Raw genomic sequence first — 18,560 nt, forward strand, 5'->3', positions numbered from 1 at the left:
AGAGAGAGAGAGAGAAAGAGAGAGAGAGACGCTCAATTCTGCTTAAGCTTCTAAAGGAATGCTAGCCATTCTCACATGCAGCTGACCAGAACCCATTCACGGTAAGTTTATGTCACAATCTTCCCAGCTGGTCTGCATAACACTGTGTCTCAAATGTATGCATTGCTTGGGTGTCAGGTCGACAACAAAATAAAAAGGGAATTCCACTTTGTGAATATTGCCTTGGATGTAATGTCACTTAGGAAGCAGGACTATTGTCAGTGATTTATTTGGGACAAGTGTCAGTGTAAGGAGAGTAAGGGGAAGATGGGGACTGAGTTTTAGGGAATAGTGTTAGGTCACCTTCTGCTAGTCACTGTGGAGTACAAGGAACAGTTGGCTGATTCACAGAACAACAGGACCCCAGCATTCACATGCAGAATAAAATAGAAACAGGTGCCTTGCAGGGAGGAGGAGCATGTGTTTTCGGGAATACGGTCTTTGGCCTTCCTGTTCTTTCCTACTAGGCAGCCAGAAGTCAGACCGACCGGAATCTGGGGAAAGGCAATGGGCCATGTGGCTGGGCTCCCACTATACTTCCTATTTTTCTGATGATATTAATTATGATTTATGATCTAATAATTATAATTTATGATCTAATTAATATGAATTAATAAGTGTGGGACCCATGCTGCCCAAAAGCCAAAGGCATGGTATCTGGGTTTTTTGTTTTGTTTTTTTTTCATTTTTCAACACAAAAAGAAAACAAAATATCCTTTTTGGTCCTCAAGAGAATCACTGACTTGAATTGACTTGATTCTTTACTGTGCCTTCAATACTTTCTCTGACAGGTCTCACGTGTCAGAATTGCTTCTAAAGTTGTAGTAGAGCTGGGGTCAGGGGTCAGGGGTCAGGGGAAGAGTGCTTACCTACCATAAATGAAGCCTGGGTATGTGCTTTAGAACACAGAAGGGAGACGAGAGGCAGCTTCAGTGGCGTACTGGGACTACTTTAGTCTGAGTTCCATGGAAGTCTCACATGCCTTGGGCCTCTTTATCCAGCCTAGCTGCTCTGGTTCTGTTTGTGTTTATCACAAATGTGTTCGAATCTTGAGCCTCAGCATGAGGACGTAAACTTCTGAAGAGGAAGGCCTTGGTGGAAGGTCATTAGGTTCCTGGCTGCCTTCCTCTTAAAAGAGACTAAGGTGGTTCTTTTGGGACTCAAGTCAGTTCGTCTGCAAGCAAGTTGTAATAAAGCTTGCACCTGACCCCTGAATCCTGCTATCTATGGTTTACTGTCTCAATACATGATCTCTTGGCTGTGTATGGTGGTGCATGCCTTTAATCCCAGCACTTGGGAGGCAGAGACAGGTGGATCTCTGTGAGTTCAAGGCTAGAGAGTGAGCTCCAGGCAAGTTATTTATTTATATAAATAAAATTTTATTTATTTATTTAAATAAAAATGTATTTATTTATATAAAATATGTGTTTATTTTAAATGTATTTATTATTAACTATATTTATTTCTGTGCATAAATAAAATATATTTATTTATATAAATAAAAATACATAGATATATCTATTTATATTTTATAGACATATACCACGCATATACAAGTGCCTGGAGAGACCAAGAGTGGGTGTCAGATCTCCTGAGGATGGTGTTAAGGCTGCTGTGAGCCTCCTGACATGGTGAAGAATGAACTCAGGTCCTCTGGAAGATCAGGAGGAGCTCTTTACCACTAAAACATCTAACCAGCCCCATGTAAGATACCTAGCCTCCAGAATTATAGTGCGGTGAGGTCAAAAAGACTTATGTAATACATTTTAATCTAGAAGAATTTCCACCTTTATATCTGCCTATCTGCACATTTAAATTCTACCCCTTTTTATATGTTATCCCCATCTCTGCTTACAGCTTCCAACCCAGGATCTCACTCTTCCATTCATTTGCCTTTGAGCCACTGTGTGTGCACACTTCCTCTTGCTTTGTGCATTGGTTTTCACGGTCTCCCTGTCTCAGGCCTGCAGTCTGTCTCCCGGTGACTGAGTACACAGGAATCCTTCCTCTCCTGTTCCCCATTCATCTGTCCCTGCCTCTCCCAGGAGCCTGCTTTAAGAACTTAAAAGACTTGTATTTTACCAACTTATCATTTTAAGTCACTCACTTATCTGTATATCCAAATGAATCAAAAATATCCAGAAAAACAGTTGACCAAGAACAGTGGTTCTTGACTTGTGTCAAGACCCCTTTGGGTCCCATTTCAGATATTTACTTTATAATTCATAACAGTAGCAAAGTTACAATTACGAAGTAGCAACAAAATACTTCTTTGTTACCACACCATGAGGAACTGTATCTAAGGGTCACAGCATCAGGAAGGTTGAGAACCACTACCCTAGAGCAACAGCATATACCTGAAACATTCAAAATTGCAACTTTATATTATAGAAACGCTAGGCACCTAAGAGTGACACAATATAACTAAGAGTGACAGAAAACAACAGAGCTATGAGAAGAACTGGAAACAAGACCCAGCCACGGCAGTGGCAGCGCTTCCTCTGTGGTTTGGAAGGAGGGGAGCTACCAGGCTCCAGTGTAATCGTCCTGGGCATTAACTATGAGGGCTAGGACTCACAAGTCCCCATGTCCTGCAGAGCATGTTCCTTGCAGAGTGCTCAACACATGAGACAGTCACACATAGGTGTCTGACCTCACACAATCACTCTGCCCATTAGCCTGATCCTTAGACAGGAGAAGAAACTCAATTCTGAGCTCTCTTTTATAAATCCCGGGGCAACAAAGAATTTGCTGTTTCTGTCTTTTGAGCAAGGCTCACTCTGTAACCCTAGGCTTTAAACTCACAATCCTCCTGTTGCAGCTTCCTCGGTAATGGAATCACAATCACAGTGCCATGGCACCCAGCTTTATATTTTTTGATGAGCAATATTCATCTTTTGATATGAACAAGACCCCATAGTGGCAAATATGAGTGGCTGGTTGGTTGGTTGGCAAGAACAGGAAGACCCGGGGAAAAGATTCAACAGCTGTGGGCCAGATGTTTTAAACAGAAGCTAGGAGCCCATACATCTTGGCTTTAGTCTGAGTGGCTATGATAAGCATTGCAAGTGTGTTAGACTGCCACAGCCTTAGAGATATTTTAGAAGATCTAGTGGCAGAGCTAGGAACATAGAGAGCTCAGTGGTGGTGAGTGGGCTTAATGTGCGTGAGCCCTAAGTTCAGGCCCCAGCACCACCAAAAGAAAGAAAACCCAGCGTCGACAAGAGCTTACATACACATATAGAATGTATATATTAAGATTATATGTAATTTAAAAGAAAATAATTGGTCATAGTGACAAAAGCGAACTAAAGAAAGAACTTTGTTTTCTAAGTACTAAAAACTTCCAGAACAGTTTTACCTACAAAAATCATTATGTGTAAAATCTATTTGTATAACATATAGCACTGTTTCCATTCTACTAAAATATATGTTTATCTGATACACTGTATATAGCTCAAGCTGTGTATTTTTGTTGCTTACAACACAAGTAAACATTGTTATTTATTCAGAATTATATTTGTACTATATTTTCAAAGGGTTATTTTTGTTGTAGAACTCTTTCAGCTATTATAATTTTTAGTGCATGAAATCATAAGCCAGAAATACTGTATCATTTTTGTCACTAAAGTGAATCTTACTGAGCTCCATCCTGCTTGGATGGCAGGAGCCAGCCCTCCCTTTCAACAACATCCATTGCCTCTCTAGAGCTTCGGAAGCTCAAGCTTCTAGCCCAGTGGTCCATCTTCCTAATGCTGAGACCCTTTGATACAGTTCCTCGTGTTGTGGTGACCCCAACTATGAAATTACTTTCATTGTTACTTCATAGCAGCTGTCATTTTGCCACTGGTATAAATTATGATGTATCTGATATGCAGAATATTCAATATGTCACCCCTCTGAAAGGGTCATTTGACTCCCAAAGGGGTTGCAACCCACAAGTTAAGAACCTCTGGGCTGAGCTGGTGAGGTGGCTCAGCTGATAAGAGCACACTGACTGCTCTTCTGAAGGTCCTGAGTTCGGATCCCAGCAACCACATAGTGGCTCACAACCACCCGTAATGAGATCTGACACCCTCTTCTGATGCATCTGAAGACAGTTACAGTGAATTACGCAGGAGCGAGCAGGGCTGGCAGAGGTCCTGAGTTCAATTCCTAGCAGCCACACACATGATGGCTCATGGCCATCTGTACAGCTACAGTGTACTCATACACATAAAATAAATAAAATAAATCTTAAAAAAAAAAAAAAAGAACCTCTGGGCTGGGGCTGGAGAGATGGCTCAGCAGGTAAGAGCACTGACTGCTCTTCCTAAGGTCCTGAGTTCAAATCCCAGCAACCACATGGTGGCTCACAACTACCCATAATGAAATCTGATGCCTTCTGGTGTGTCTAAAGACAGCTACAGTGTACTTACATAGAACAATAAATAAATCTTTTTAAAAAAAAAAAAGAACCTCCTGGCTATAGGAAGAGGTCATGGAGTGGTATGACCCATGTAAGACATGACCCCCCAAATCTGGGCCCTTGTGATCTAACTAGCACCCCCTGTTCCTTTAACTGCCTCCCAGAAGTATTGACACAGTATAAACCCGTGTATCCCTCCATTCTTAGGCCAGAGCATTTGTGGGCTGTCTCTGAGAATCCGGAGGCGTGGCTTCCCACCCTTCTGGGGCTTTGCTCTGCTGTTCCCTCCTTCCTACTGTTCTAGTTTGTTCTTATTTAAAAACACGGATTGATTATTTATTTATTTATTTATTTGCTTATGTGCTTATTATGTGTACATGTCTATGTCTGTGTGTGCGCACTACATGTGTGCACCCAAATATTTGAATTTGGCCACATGCTTTTGGGACAGGAAAGAAAGGAGACAAATGGAGAAATCCAATTTCACTGTTATGGAATCTATAAAGTTATGGAGCTGGCACTATTAAGTCTAGAATATAGAGAATCAAGTGCCATTTCCTTTCAAAACAATAAATATTATAAACAAAGGCAAACACATAAATTTTCTCAGAAGGCTTTTTTGGCCATAGTGCATACTAAATTTCAAGAATGTTTAGGCAATGAAGCAAGCAAGGCTCCTCCTGCTCTCCAAAGAAACGACAAAAACAAGTCAATCATGGTGTTAGCTCAGCGGTGGTGCAATGCCTGGCACGGGCAAGGTGACAAGTCTGATTCCTAACATTGCCAAAAGATGACAGAGGCAATGTCAAGTGGGGGCTAGAGAAGACACAGTGCTACTGCAGAAGACCTGAGTTCAGCACCCAGAGCCCTCACTCTTACCAAAGTCACCCAGAGCCCTCACCCTTACCAGGGTCACCCAGAGCCCACACCCTTACCAGGGTCACCCAGAGCCCTCACCCTTACCAGGGTCACCCAGAGCCCTCACCCTTACCAGGGTCACCCAGAGCCCACACCCTTACCAGGGTCACCCAGAGCCCACACCCTTACCAGGGTCACCCAAGGCCCTGACCATTACCAGGGTCACCCAGAGCCCTGACCATTACCAGGGTCACCCAGGGCCCTGACCATTACCAGGGTCACCCAGGGCCCTGACCATTACCAGGGTCACCCAGGGCCCTGACCATTACCAGGGTTTTCTACCACTGCTGGCATCCCTGGTACCCACACTCAGATGCAAACACCCTAATATGGTCACACACATGCACATAAGTATAATGATAAAATAAATGTTAAAGTCAAAGTAGGATGAAACCTGTCTTATGGAAGTGTCTAAGAATTTTTTTAATCTAAACAACAAAGGAATCATATCTTTTGTTTTCATTTGAAATCAGGCTAGGTTGTCAAACTGTAATAAAAATTTTATGAAGAAAAAAGATTATAAAGTAATTGAACCAATCGTGTATGTTCAAATAAAGCTTCATAAAATAAGGGTTTGAAAGCAATGTTCCAATTGAGAATAGGAAATCATAAAATTTGTCAAAAGAGACTTTAAAAAAATGCTGACTAGAAACTTTAGAACTGAAGTTTAAGCAAAATTATAAGTTGAGAGACTATTAAGTGTAGTACAGTAGGGCTGGAGAGATAGCTCAGCAGCTAATAGCACTGGTTGTTCTTTTATTATTATTTTTTTTTGGGGGGGTGGGGGTTGAGACAGGATTTCTCTGTGTAGTCCTGGCTGTCCTGGAACTTACTCTGTAGACCAGGCTGGCCTTGAACTCAGAAATCTGCCTGCCTCTGCCTCCCAAGTGCTGGGATTAAAAAAGTGCACCCCCACTGCACTGCACTGGTTGTTCTTCCTCAGGACTTGAGTTCTATTCTTAGCACCCACATGGTAGATCACAACTATCCATAACTCCAGCTCCAGGGCATTTGATGTATGCACTTGAAACACATACATGCAGGTAAAACATTTGTATACATAAAATAATTAATTAATTTAAAAAACTTTAAGTAGCACAGTAGTTGAAAAAAGCATCAGTAAAGGAGAAATGAAGAATGAAATATAAAAAGTTAGAAACGGGCTGCAGAGATAGCTCAGCTGTTAAGGGCATTGGCTAAGCTAGCAAAGGACCTGGTTTGATTCCCAGCACCCACAGGGTGACTCAAAAACATTTGTAAGTCCAGTCCCAGGGGATCTGACACCCTCTTCTGGCTTCCATGGGCACCAGGCACTACACGTGTACTATGTACTACACAGACAAAACACTCATACACATAAAAAAAAAAAAGACAAAAGCAAAAGATATTAAAAAGGCTAAAAGAAAGAACACTTAAGAGTTAGAAGGTACAGTCTGCACCTAACTGGCATCTTAGAGAGAGGGAGAAAGGGACAAAGGGACAGCAGAGGAGATAAGAATTTCTAAAAATTGATGGCACATGATTCCACAGATCTAGAAAAAGGATTCCTAGCATCGCTGGCCCAACCAGTGCATTCTGGTCTGGCCAGATAGCTCAGTGGGTAAAGGTGCCTGTGGCCAAGCCTGAGGACTTGAGGTCAATCCCTGGTACCCACGAGGAAAAAGGAGAGGACCCACTCTTCCAGATGTTCTCTGCTTTTCACCCAGAGAGCATGCTGCACTGCTCCCCACCTCATTTGTCCAAACAAAAACTCCTAGCAAGGTAAAACTAAGCCCACATGTAGATATACTAAAGTGAGTGTATGGAACACCACATACTAAAAGTTTTAGGACCAGCTAGAAGGGGAAACATGAACCACATGCCAAGCAATGAGACGGAAAGGTAACTTTCTGTATAGCAACAGACCATTTAAACAGCCCAAGCTTGTCTGCTGCAAGCAAGGTTGGTTTACCTTGGTGATGGGTGTAATTTACCTGTGGTTATCTTAGAAGAAGCATGGGGAAAAAAACCGTTGCTGAAATACATCACAAGCTGGTGGTGGTAGTGCACACCTTTGATCCCAGCACTCACGAGGCAGAGACAGGAGGATCTCTCAGTTCAAGGCCAGTCTGGTCTACAGAGTGAGTTCCAGGACAGCCAAGGCTACACCAAGAAACCTTGTCTTGAAAAACCATAAGTTCAAAAATAAATAAATAAAAATGTATTTCTACCCTTATTGTTTGGGGTAGAGGTGGGGAATACAAACTAACCATGCTAAAGTAGCACTATACCACTCAATGGATACAATTTAGAAGACCCAAAATATGAGGTATAGGAAAGGATAAAAAACAGTGGGCTGGTAGAATAGCTCAGCAGGTAAAGGTGAGTGCCATCAAGCTGGATGACCTATATTCAAGGCCTGGCCTGGAACTCATACAGTGGAAGAAGAGAGAAAATTCCTGCAAGTTGTGCTCTGACCTCCGCACACATACTATGGCATGTACAAATAGATGAATGTAATAACCCCACCAACAACAGAGACCTTCTCTAGGAGCATTAATGGGTTAATTATAGATAGCTTACCCTGATGCAAGCATCTGTCCATCATGGGAAAAAGCACAGGCCAGAACAGGGGCACAGTGCCCACTTAGTGTACTTTTATATTTTAATTCAAAGCCTGTAATTAACAAGGTGAGAGAAATTAGTAAGTTGATTATGCTTACAATTTAAGTCAATACTATTTCATTAATACACTTAATAATGTGAGTAACAAAAAAACAAAAACATTAAAATCTTCATGCAGAAAAAAAAATCTTCATGCAGCTTTGATATCCATTCAGATAATCAGATAATTATAATATAGTTTTATGAGAAAATTTTTTTAAAAATCAGTAAAAGCTGGGCATGTAGCCCTAATTCCTACACAGACACACATAAACAGACAGACAAACAGACAGACAGACAGACAGACACACACACACACACGCTCCAAAAATCATTTTTTTCTTGTAAACCATTAAATCTGATCACAGTGCTGCCAATGACAGGTTATTTTAAATGATGTACTCAGCAAAAACTAGGCTGAAACAATTTTATAATAACCAACATTTTTAAACATGTGAAGTGCGTGCAATTTACTTGCCAGATAAAGATAGGCTGCCAGCTCCCTAAAAGCCTTAAAAATACCACATGCTTATATTTTGTAAAACCTGACACTACCAAACATTTTGTCTTCTGTACATAAATCACTGGTAATTTACACATTCTACAAATCCACAATGTCTACAGAACTCTTAGACAGTACAACTGTAGCTGGGCAGTGGTGGCACACACCCTTAATCCCAGCACTCGCCACAGAGGCAGGCAGATCTCCAGGAGTTTGAGGCCAGCCCGACCCACTGAGAAACCCCATCTCAAAACAAACAAAAGAAAGTAGGACCATAAAATCCTTTTTATGCTTTTTAGAATTACTAAAAAATAAACACAACTCTTTTTAAAGTAAACACACAGAACTCAGTATATTCTGATGATAACATATAGGAATAGCAGAAAGAGGTTATGGGGTATGGGTGACATCTGTACTGAAGGGCCAGCTGCTGCTGCCTGGCCCTTCCAACATTTACCCAGACAGGAAGGTTGTAAGAGCAGCAAAGGCTTCAAGCTCAAAGCGGGACAAACGGGTTTTAACCTTTTAAGGTTCTTTTAAGAACCTCTTAAGGTTCTTTTAAGAACCTCTTAAGGTTCTTTTAAGAACCTCTTAAGGTTCTTAAGTAAGAACCTTAAGACAGTGACAAATTCCAGAACATGAGGTGAGCTTTCAAGTGTTCACCTCAACAGTCAAAGAGAACAGAAGTCAGCTGTATGTCACCATGAGTGTGGAACTCACACAAAGAAGGGTTTCTGTGAGGATCCAGGACCCAGGCCTGTCTGTGCCCTATGATACCATCAAGCAGAGTAAGGTGCAGACACATGCTGTCTAAGGAGCCTTTCTCTGCACACGTAAAAAACAGGCTGAAGCTGGAACTGAATTGCTTATCTTCCTGCTTCTATCTCCTAAATACTGAGATTTTAAGAGTATGCCACAACATCCAACTTAATAAAATGGTCTTAAAACAGACTTTTACTATCATTTAAAATATCCAGAGTATCTTAAGTTAAAAAGAATTTTTAAAAGAGATAAGAATCTTACATAAGTCACAAGTAATTTTAGCCAGTTAAAACATACCTAAGACATGGGTAAAAGAAACAATCCAGAGTTTGATTTCACAGTCTTGACCACATGACGCCAATCGGTAAGACTGAAGGCCCTGTTCCCCGCCTACAAACAGCAATGCGGAAAAACACAAGCAAACACGGAAAATGGTAAAACATTTAAACCAAGGGGTTCTGATCATACTGAGATCTCTTAACGTGGCTCATTTATGGCATGTAAACCAAGTATGTTTGTTAGCTGACACGAATAAAATGATTACAGAATTTCTTAGGTATTATACAGGATTATAACTTTAGTCTAAAATTGATGTCTTAAAAGTGTCCTTTTAGGCCAGGCAGTGGTGGCGCACGCCTTTAGTCCCAGCACTTGGGAGGCAGAGGCAGACGGATTTCTGAGTTCGAGGCCAGCCTGGTCTACAGAGTGAGTTTCAGGACAGCCAGGGTTACACAGAGAAACCCTGTCTCCAAAACAAACAAACATGCTGGAGACACATGCAACAAACAAACAAAAAAGTCCTTTAGGCTCAAAGTTCTGTTAACATATTATTATATATTACAATATTTCTTATATGTAATAATATTATCAAATAAGCCAGTATTTAGCTACGAAAGCAGAATATCAACTGAATTTTAGAAATTATAAGGCTGCCACTAATGCAAAAAAATTAGAAAATTCAGTTATTTTAAGAACTTTAAATGGTTACACCCAATGTAATTGCCTTTTGAGTATCAATTCTTAAAAGCCATCTGTAATGCACATGGAATAATAATAATTGATTTTCCATTTGATTTGACCAAGAGGAAAGCTTGAATTACATAAATGTAAAATCATATCAATCTAGCTGATCTGCTGGAAAATATTACACAGTTTAGCAAAATTAACCAAATCAAGTTGGCATCTCAGAAGTCGCTAGATAATGTTTTCTTATATTCCAGATTTTAGAATTTCATTATGTATCTACTAGACTAAGGCCCTGTGTAAGCGGAGGTAACAGGATATTGACACCAACAGTCGAGGCTTTTCCACAGCTGCCCCCTAACAGAGCAGATTCCATTTTACACAGTGGTTTCACACGCGCACACACCCTCCTGAAGGTAAGGGATCATCCCACCCAGGTGTGCTTGCTCTCCTGGCTTATGTCACTGTACACCCTTTTGCAAAAGTGAGAAGTACCTTGCCTAGTTAGTGTGTCTCTTTGCAGTGTTCTTTCCAACAAGTGTGTGCCCTAAAGATGTGGAGAAAGCACCACAAGAATGGGTGAAATGGTTTCTGTCTGTTCTAAGCCATCCTGGGAATAAGTAGCACAAAACAATCATTAAAGGCAATCAAAGGACAAACAATCATCAAAAATGCTTAGCTAAATTGGGTAGAGACTTTAACAGAAGAATGGGTTCACAAAAATAAAACCTATTGGGCTGGAGGGATGGCTCAGTGGTTAAGAGCACTGACTGCTCTTCCAGAGGTCCTGAGTTCAATTCCCAGCAACCACATGGTGGCTCACAACCATCCTTAACAAGATTAGATGCTCTCTTTTGGAGTGTCTGAAGACAGCTACAGTGTACTTATATATAATAAATAAACAAAAATCTTTTAAAAAATCATCCCAGGGACTAAACCACCAAAGAATACACATGGTGGGACTAATGGCTCCAGCAGCATATGTATAGCAGAGGATGGCCAAGTCGGTCATCAATGGGAGGAGAGGCTCTTGGCCTTGTGAAGGTTCTATGCCCCAGTGTAGGGGAATACCAGAGCCAGTAATCAGGAGAGGGTGGGGTGGCGAGCAGGGGGAGGGAGGGAGGGAATAGGGGTTTGTTCTTTTGTTGTTTTTTTGTTTTTTTTGGAGGGGAAACTGGAAAAGGATATATCGTATGACATGTAAATAAAGAAAATATCTAATAAAAAAGAAAAAATAATAAATAAATAAATAAACAAACAAACCCTATTTAACATGTATAAAATGTTAAAAGGTTAAAAAAGTAAAGATTTCATCTAATCAAGCAGTCCTGACAGCCAAGTTCTGGTGTCCACTAGGTGAAGGGCTCAGAGGGAAATCGCTTGAAACACAAACTCAATGCAAGGGATGGAGGAAGCTGTGTGTCAAGAGAATGTAAAGCCAGGACTGGGTTTCTACATTTCAATTAGGGCTAGGTATGACATGCTAGACACGTACTGATGTACTGTGCTTTGGGATTTGAAATTTGACCTTCACTGTACTTGAATCACTGAGAGCTCTGGAGTAAGGGGAATGTGGAAGCCACTCTGTTTGCTTGCTGTGCCAGGGCTGCCTCTAGCATCATAGCACATGTGGATACTGAACCCTATGATACACATACCAGATTTTAAAGGCTTCCTATGAGGTAGGGGGAATATTTTGTTAATGTGTATCTATTATCATTCAACTGATATCCACTGGGATAAGTAATTTACTCCTGTGGCTCCTTTGTTGCCACAGATACCTCTGATCTGATGACAAGACTACAGAGGGCAGAGGCAGAATTCTCCTTTAACACAGGCAATGAAAATGAACAAGGCTGACCGCCCTATCCCTGTCTCAATTTAAAACCAAGAGTTTAGTTTAATCAGGAATTCTTGTCTCATCTTTTAAAAGAAAATGAGTTATGTTGTCAAACATCTTAGTCTTTAGAAGATTAAATTAGTAAAGGTGAAATGTTATTTCTATTTCAAATATGTTGGGTGTGCCAGAGGTCAGTATTAGGTGGCTTCCCATAGACTGTGAGAAAAGCTCTATCAGCCCCAATTTGGACCTTGCTGATCTGTCTAGGCTCCTGTACAAGCCCCAGAGACCTCACTGACTCTGCTTCCCCAGTGCTGGAATTGCAGGATTACAGGAACACACATGTCACTGCTGGATTGCTTGGTGGTGCTGGAGACCCAAACGTATGCCTTCTGGGTTGCACAGCATGTTGCTTAGCAACTTTAGTTCCCCATCCCTTTCGGAGTTTATAAATTTCCCATTTCTACCCCAATTTTAGTTTTTAAAAAAGACAGTAAAAGCAACAGTTAAGACTATGCAACTGGGGCAGTGGTGGCGCATGCCTTTAATCCCAGTACTTGGGAGGCAGAGGCAGGTGGATTTCTGAGTTCAAGGCCAGCCTGGTCTACGGAGTGAGTTCCAGGACAGCTGGGGCTACACAGAGAATCCCTGTCTCAAACAAACAAACAAACAAAAAAGACTATGCAATTGAACCTACTGTGAGGAGCTGAACTGTCCTGTACAGACTTTAAAAAAGACAAACTTATCATCTAAGAGTTCTTCATGATTCATTTTGATCTAAAAAGGTAAGAGACAGAAGGATGATTCCGAAATAGAATGGAGAGGCCATCAGTACTAATGATGACACTCAAAGGACAAGTCACAGGAATTACACACAGGGATCCCGTGCTTAAAAGAGTGAGCCAACCAACCAGAGAGAGGCTGTGAGGAAAAGCTGCAGCAGGTGATCCCAAGATCATGCGCCTTCTCGCTGTGCAGACACCTCATCCTGTCATCCCATACTGTCAAGTCCCCGCCTGAGGAGCCAGTGACAAAGAGGCCTCCATCAGGAGAAAACGCACAGGCCACCAATGAGCTGTCCTTGACACTACCACATCTAAAACAGAACAAAAAAGGAGGGCATGAGTTCAGAGGCCTTGACTTTCTATTATAGTCCCTTAGATATGACAGAACCAGGATATGCCTACAAAATAAAGCATCAGGTGCTACGCACTGACACATTCTTTACTGGGTACAGCAAGGTCTCAAACACATTAGCTGATACCCATGAGCCTGCATCACAGGGATACGAGCTACAGGCTTACATCTTTATATTTCCATAGCAAGTCAGTATGAGCATGTTAAAACCCCAAAGCTTGAAAAAGCAAAAACCAACCAAGCCTAACAATGGCCTTATTTAAAATATACAGAATGGCTTCTTACTGAAAAGATGTGCTATTAGAATAAAAACCGCCAGGCAGTGGTGACACATGCCTTTAATCTCAGCACTTGGGAGGCAGAGGCAGGCGGATTTCTGAGTTCCTGGCCAGCCTGGTCTACAGAGTAAATTCCAGGACAGCCAGGGCTACACAGAGAAACCCTGTCTCAAAAAACCAAAAAAAAAAAAAAAAAAAAAAAAAAAAAAAAAAAAAAAAAAAAAAAAAAAACAAGAATAAAAACCATATTCATTTTCTGTATTCAAATCAGATAATAATAAGAACCTGTGCCTCAGCTTCAAACAAAGTCATTATGAAAAAAACCATATGTGCACACTAGTTCTCTTGGGAAGGCAGTTCAAAAGTGCTGTCCTGGCAACACTGTTCTGCGGGTAAGAAAACAAACTGGTAAGCACTCAGCAATTAGAGTGCCGTTAATCTCAGGCAGGAAGGAAACTGCACCACAGAGGTGGAAATCACGCCTCACCAGTGGAAAGCCCTCCTTAGCCAGGCATCCATTTCTAAAAGGGAGAGAGCCGCGGCATTCTTTCTGGGCTGTCTGGTTAAGCTAGGTTGAACATCGCTTAAAAGTATCACTTTCTTCAGCTCTGAAACCACAAAGGAGCAAAATTGTTGTCCAGCTGGGATGCCTGCTCTGCAGATACCAAGCAGGGAGAACATGAGATGATTTCAACTGCTAACACAAAGGTTACAGTTTCTAGAGTACTTAATAATTTCAACTAATGGGTCAACTATGTCTATTTTACCACAATGAAGAATAAAATTTAATCTTAACGGGATTCAAGCCAGGCAGTTTAAGTAGCCATACCTATATAATTTGTATGACTGTGCATTCCACAAAACAACAGATCCATCAGCAGCCCCTGATGCCAGGTAGGCGGAGTCCGGGGAAAAGCAGCAAACGCGCACAGGGCTGCCACCGGGCTGCTCCAACACCGTCAGGGTGTGTCCGCTGTGCGCACTCCACAGCACCGTAGTACCGTCGGTGGAACATGATGCCAAAACGTGTCCTGAGGGCGAGAAACAGCAGCAGTGGACAGCATAGGTGTGAAACTTCAGCGGGGAGTGCGGCAGTTCAGCAAAGTCACTTAGGGAGTACAGGCGGATGGACTTGTCCAAGGAGCAGGAGGCCAGGAGGGAAGACGAGAAGGCGCAGCAGCTGACGTCATCACCGTGATCCGCCAGTGTGTGAATCAGCTTCACCATGTTCCTCACGCAAAGTAAACAGCCTGCGAGTTTTTAAACCAGTCACAATTACATACCATCCCAGGAATCAGGGAAATCCAACTCTGTGTAAAAGAATCTACCCGACAAAAGCACATACATTCCCACTGTTAAGGACAATTTATTACCCGGGATAATTTGGAGGCAATGATTTAATTTGGCACCAGCTTTACCTCAGACCTGTTAATGTTAACTCAAAAAACATTACCACTTTTAACTGTGTTAGCTGCTCCCTCCACAAGAGAGCCAAGGCTATTTGCTTTGTAATATGATTTATTGATGGGGGAAAATTCCAAAGTCTCCTTCAAAATATAGCTGTATTGGAAGCTGCCTTGTCATGCACAAAAATACAAAAGATCTGAAGCAAGGAAACCAAAATGCTAATGAGACAGAATTGGACAGGTCATACACAATCCAGAAACACAATTTAAAAACCTAAAATCCAAATTCCTCTCCATAGCAAATAAAAACATATTCCTTTTTTGTAAATTTTAGCAATATTTATTGATTTCATTTTACAAATCTTTGGTGTTCCTGGTGTTTATTCTGAGGTAATTTTTAGACTCAGCGTGTAGTAATTACAGGTTTCATCAAGACATTTTCATTCAGTTTGTCTTTTTTTATTTTTATCTATCTATCTATCTATCTATCTATTTATTTATTTTTGGTTTTTTCAAGACACAGTTTCTCTGTATAGCCCTGGCTGTCCTGGAACTTACTCTGTAGACCAGGCTGGCCTTGAACTCAGAAATCTGCCTGCCTCTGCCTCCCAAGTGCTGGGATTAAAAGCGTGCGCCACCACCACCCAGCAAAAAGACAAGTCTTAGCTAGCCAAAACTCTGTGAACTATAATCACAACCTGCCAGGCAAGATGTACCCACCAGTGTAATAGTGGCACAATTCTTGGGGAAATAACCAATCTTTCTCTGACTGGATGTGTGGACAGGCGGGAATCAATGCCCAGTCCTGAAAAAACCTGTCTAAAAACCTATGCCTAGAGAGGTCATAGGTCCTTGGGGGACTCTTACTACTGCTGTTAAGCTTAACTGACAAAGAGTCAAACTGTCCTTCTAAATAAGTATCTATGCTTAGAATCATAGACAAATGCTACTCTCAGCCCTAGAGAAAACACTCTTTGCAATGGATGGTGAATGTAGTCTCATGGCTACGATAGATGCTGAGACCAAGGAAAGCTGAGGAACCAGCCCTGAACAAGATGTTTACAGCATCTCTTCTAAGGCTTAGGAACAACTGTAGGTCAGGGAACAAAGAGACTTCCAAGGCAGCAGACAGAGGAAGTGCTTTGAAATCCTACCCTCTAGATACAGCACAGCCACTTTGGCTGAGCCTGCACGAGGCTGGTCCTGTCCAGATAGGGATCAGGGGAGTGGTTCAAGAGGCACTACTTCAATACTCTTGAACTACTGGCCCATGGCAGATTCTGGGAGAGGGACACATTGTGTTCAGGTATCTATGGCTGAGCGCACCAGGCTCAAATGAATCCTTCTCAATCTGTGGCCACAAGGTAAAACTCTCAGGAGGCCATGACCCAAAAAGGACATGGGAGGTGGGAAAGCACTTTGCAGGAAAAGAGGAAGGGATGTTACCAGAGGGTTGGGGTGGAAAGCCAAGAACGGATGAGGGTTGTCAGCACACATTAGGTACATGTTCAAAATGTCAAGGAACAAATATAACTAAGAGATAACAGTTCAGGATCTATATGAGAGAAACCCAGCATTTGTGTGAGTCTGGTTGACTTCATTTCTAGTTCCAACATTTTCCCACAAATACCATGATTTCATTTTTCTTTGTGGCAAAGTAAAATTTTATTGTGTCTATGCACCGATTTAAAAAATCCATTTGTACCAATTTAAAATCCATCCGACGACAGTCACCTAGGCCAGTCCCATTTCTTGAAGTATGCAGCCCTCTACCGCGCACAGATGCGCATGTATCTCTGTGGTAGGACTTAAGCTCTAAGACCTTGGCTATATAAGAAGTTGTACAGGTAGGTCGTATGTTACTCATATGGGAGAATGCTTCATACTAATTCCTACAGCGGCAGCGCCAGTGTGCATTCCCGCTGCCAGTGACCACAAAGAAGTCGGCACCTAGTCCATATTGCTCATCTCTGCAACTACAACCTGGAAGGCAGTGCTGGGTACCTAAACGTGCTCACATGAAACTCCGTTGAATATACTTCCAAATATAGTTGTGTTTGCCTTTATATGTTATATACGAAATCTAGCATGAAATGATTTTGAAAGTAAAGCTTCCAAAACAACAATCTATGAGTGGAAAACGGTATAATTAAAAAGTAGCGCTGGGCATCCTGGCGTGGGCCCGTAACACCAACACGAGGGAGGTAGAGGCTGGAGGAGGATCAGGAGTTGAAGATCACCCTCAGCTAAACAAGGAGGGAAAGTCTACCTAACTAGTCTCAGAAAACCAACAAACTCATAATAATAGTGGCTGAAACCATGCATAAGAAACAGATGTGACTTCGACTTGTAAAATACATAATCCCTAGTCTTCATCTAGTTTATGGAAATCTCTACAAATAAACAAGTAAATGTTTTCATTTTCATCTTCTTACCAAAGTTCAGCAGCCTTCCCTCCAGGCCCATCAAAGCCTCACAAAACAAAACAAAACAAAACAACAAGCAGGAACACTCCAGCAGGTTCTCGGAAAACAAGCTGAGATGGAGCTTTCTGGAACCTGTCCAAATCCCCAGAGTGCAAAGGCAGCGAGAGACTTTCTGAACCGGCTCTGGCTCTCGCGCAGGAGGCCAGGCGAGCCAGCAGGCCAGTGGGGTGTGCCTGACCACAGCCCACCGGGTGGCCCGGTCCTGCCCCCGCCCCAACGCCACCAGGCGAGCAGCCCACACTCACTTCCCTCGCACCCGGACTGAGAGTCCCGCCTCCGGGCGGCTCCTCCCCTCACGGCTCCCCGCGATCGAGGTCACGCTTGTCCGGCGCACGCACCACCGGGATCTGAAGTCTCGAAGCCTGCACTGCCCCAGGCTCGACCCCAGGCTCGGCCCGGGCCTGGGCTGTTGGGCTGGGCTGCTCACTGGGCAGAGCCGGGCTCACTGGATCACGTGTTACCGAACTGAGGTGGGCGTGGCTGCGGCGGGAGAGCCGCACACGTCCCCACCCCGCGCCCGCGCATGCGTTGTCGGTAGCACAGGTCCGTATGGGCTTTGGCTGTGGTAATTTACCTGGAAGTTAGTTTTTTGTTTGTTTCTTTGTTTGTTTGGTTTTGGTTTTGGTTTTGTTCTGCTTAATGGTCCAAATGGAACTATATCATGCTGCTGAATGGTAGTTTCGACATTCTTGCTCACAGATAAAATGTTAGATTAAGCTCCTTCGTACGAACATCTTTATCCACACTTCGGAATCTCAACTAGAACTAAATAGAAATGGAATAGCCTAAAGATTCTTCAGACGTACACTACATACCAAGTACCCAATGGCTTTTCAGAGAGGCATGGTTTGTACTCTCAGTGATACATGTAGTGGTGCCTGACTCCACATTCTTGCCAGACTTGAGTGTTAATCTTTTTCTATCTCCGGAGTGAGTGAAGCCCTGGTGAATGTGTATTTTGTTTGATATGAGCATAGCCATATCAAGGAGGCCAATGCCTTAGATCCATGGGAGTTGAAAAACTGTCTCTCCTGTCTCAAGTTCTAAAGTTGACAGGGTGTGTCCTCTGTAGCTTTGGCCTCCTGGATATTTGCAGCCTGAAGACTGCTCCCCTGCAGAGACTGCTCCTAGTGATTAGCTAAACCTCTCTCCTTTTCAGCTGTATACTATAAACCCTG

The 18,560-nt window shown here is 42.4% G+C and overlaps 1 protein-coding gene across 5 annotated transcripts in view; it reads right to left on the minus strand.

Moving 5' to 3' along the window:
- Wdsub1 (WD repeat, sterile alpha motif and U-box domain containing 1) overlaps positions 1-17,849 on the minus strand; it is a 32,150-nt gene extending 14,301 nt beyond the window's left edge. For 2 of the 5 annotated variants that reach the window (XM_031370340.1, XM_031370339.1), the window contains exons 1-5: positions 17,332-17,601; positions 14,320-14,740; positions 12,987-13,171; positions 9,570-9,662; positions 7,928-8,021 (exon numbers count right to left, since the gene is read on the minus strand). In XM_031370340.1, the coding sequence (XP_031226200.1) occupies positions 7,928-8,021; positions 9,570-9,662; positions 12,987-13,171; positions 14,320-14,740; positions 17,332-17,362 (824 nt within the window). In that variant the 5' untranslated portion in view covers positions 17,363-17,601. Of the gene's footprint in view, positions 1-7,927; positions 8,022-9,569; positions 9,663-12,986; positions 13,172-14,319; positions 14,741-17,331; positions 17,602-17,627 lie in introns of those variants that run through there. The other 3 variants (XM_031370344.1, XM_031370343.1, XM_031370342.1) reach the window with 3 other exon arrangements.
- Positions 17,850-18,560: the final 711 nt, after the last annotated feature.

This window comes from Mastomys coucha, unplaced genomic scaffold (genome assembly GCF_008632895.1).
Source record: "Mastomys coucha isolate ucsf_1 unplaced genomic scaffold, UCSF_Mcou_1 pScaffold15, whole genome shotgun sequence".
In the NCBI taxonomy this organism is placed as follows: domain Eukaryota; kingdom Metazoa; phylum Chordata; class Mammalia; order Rodentia; family Muridae; genus Mastomys; species Mastomys coucha.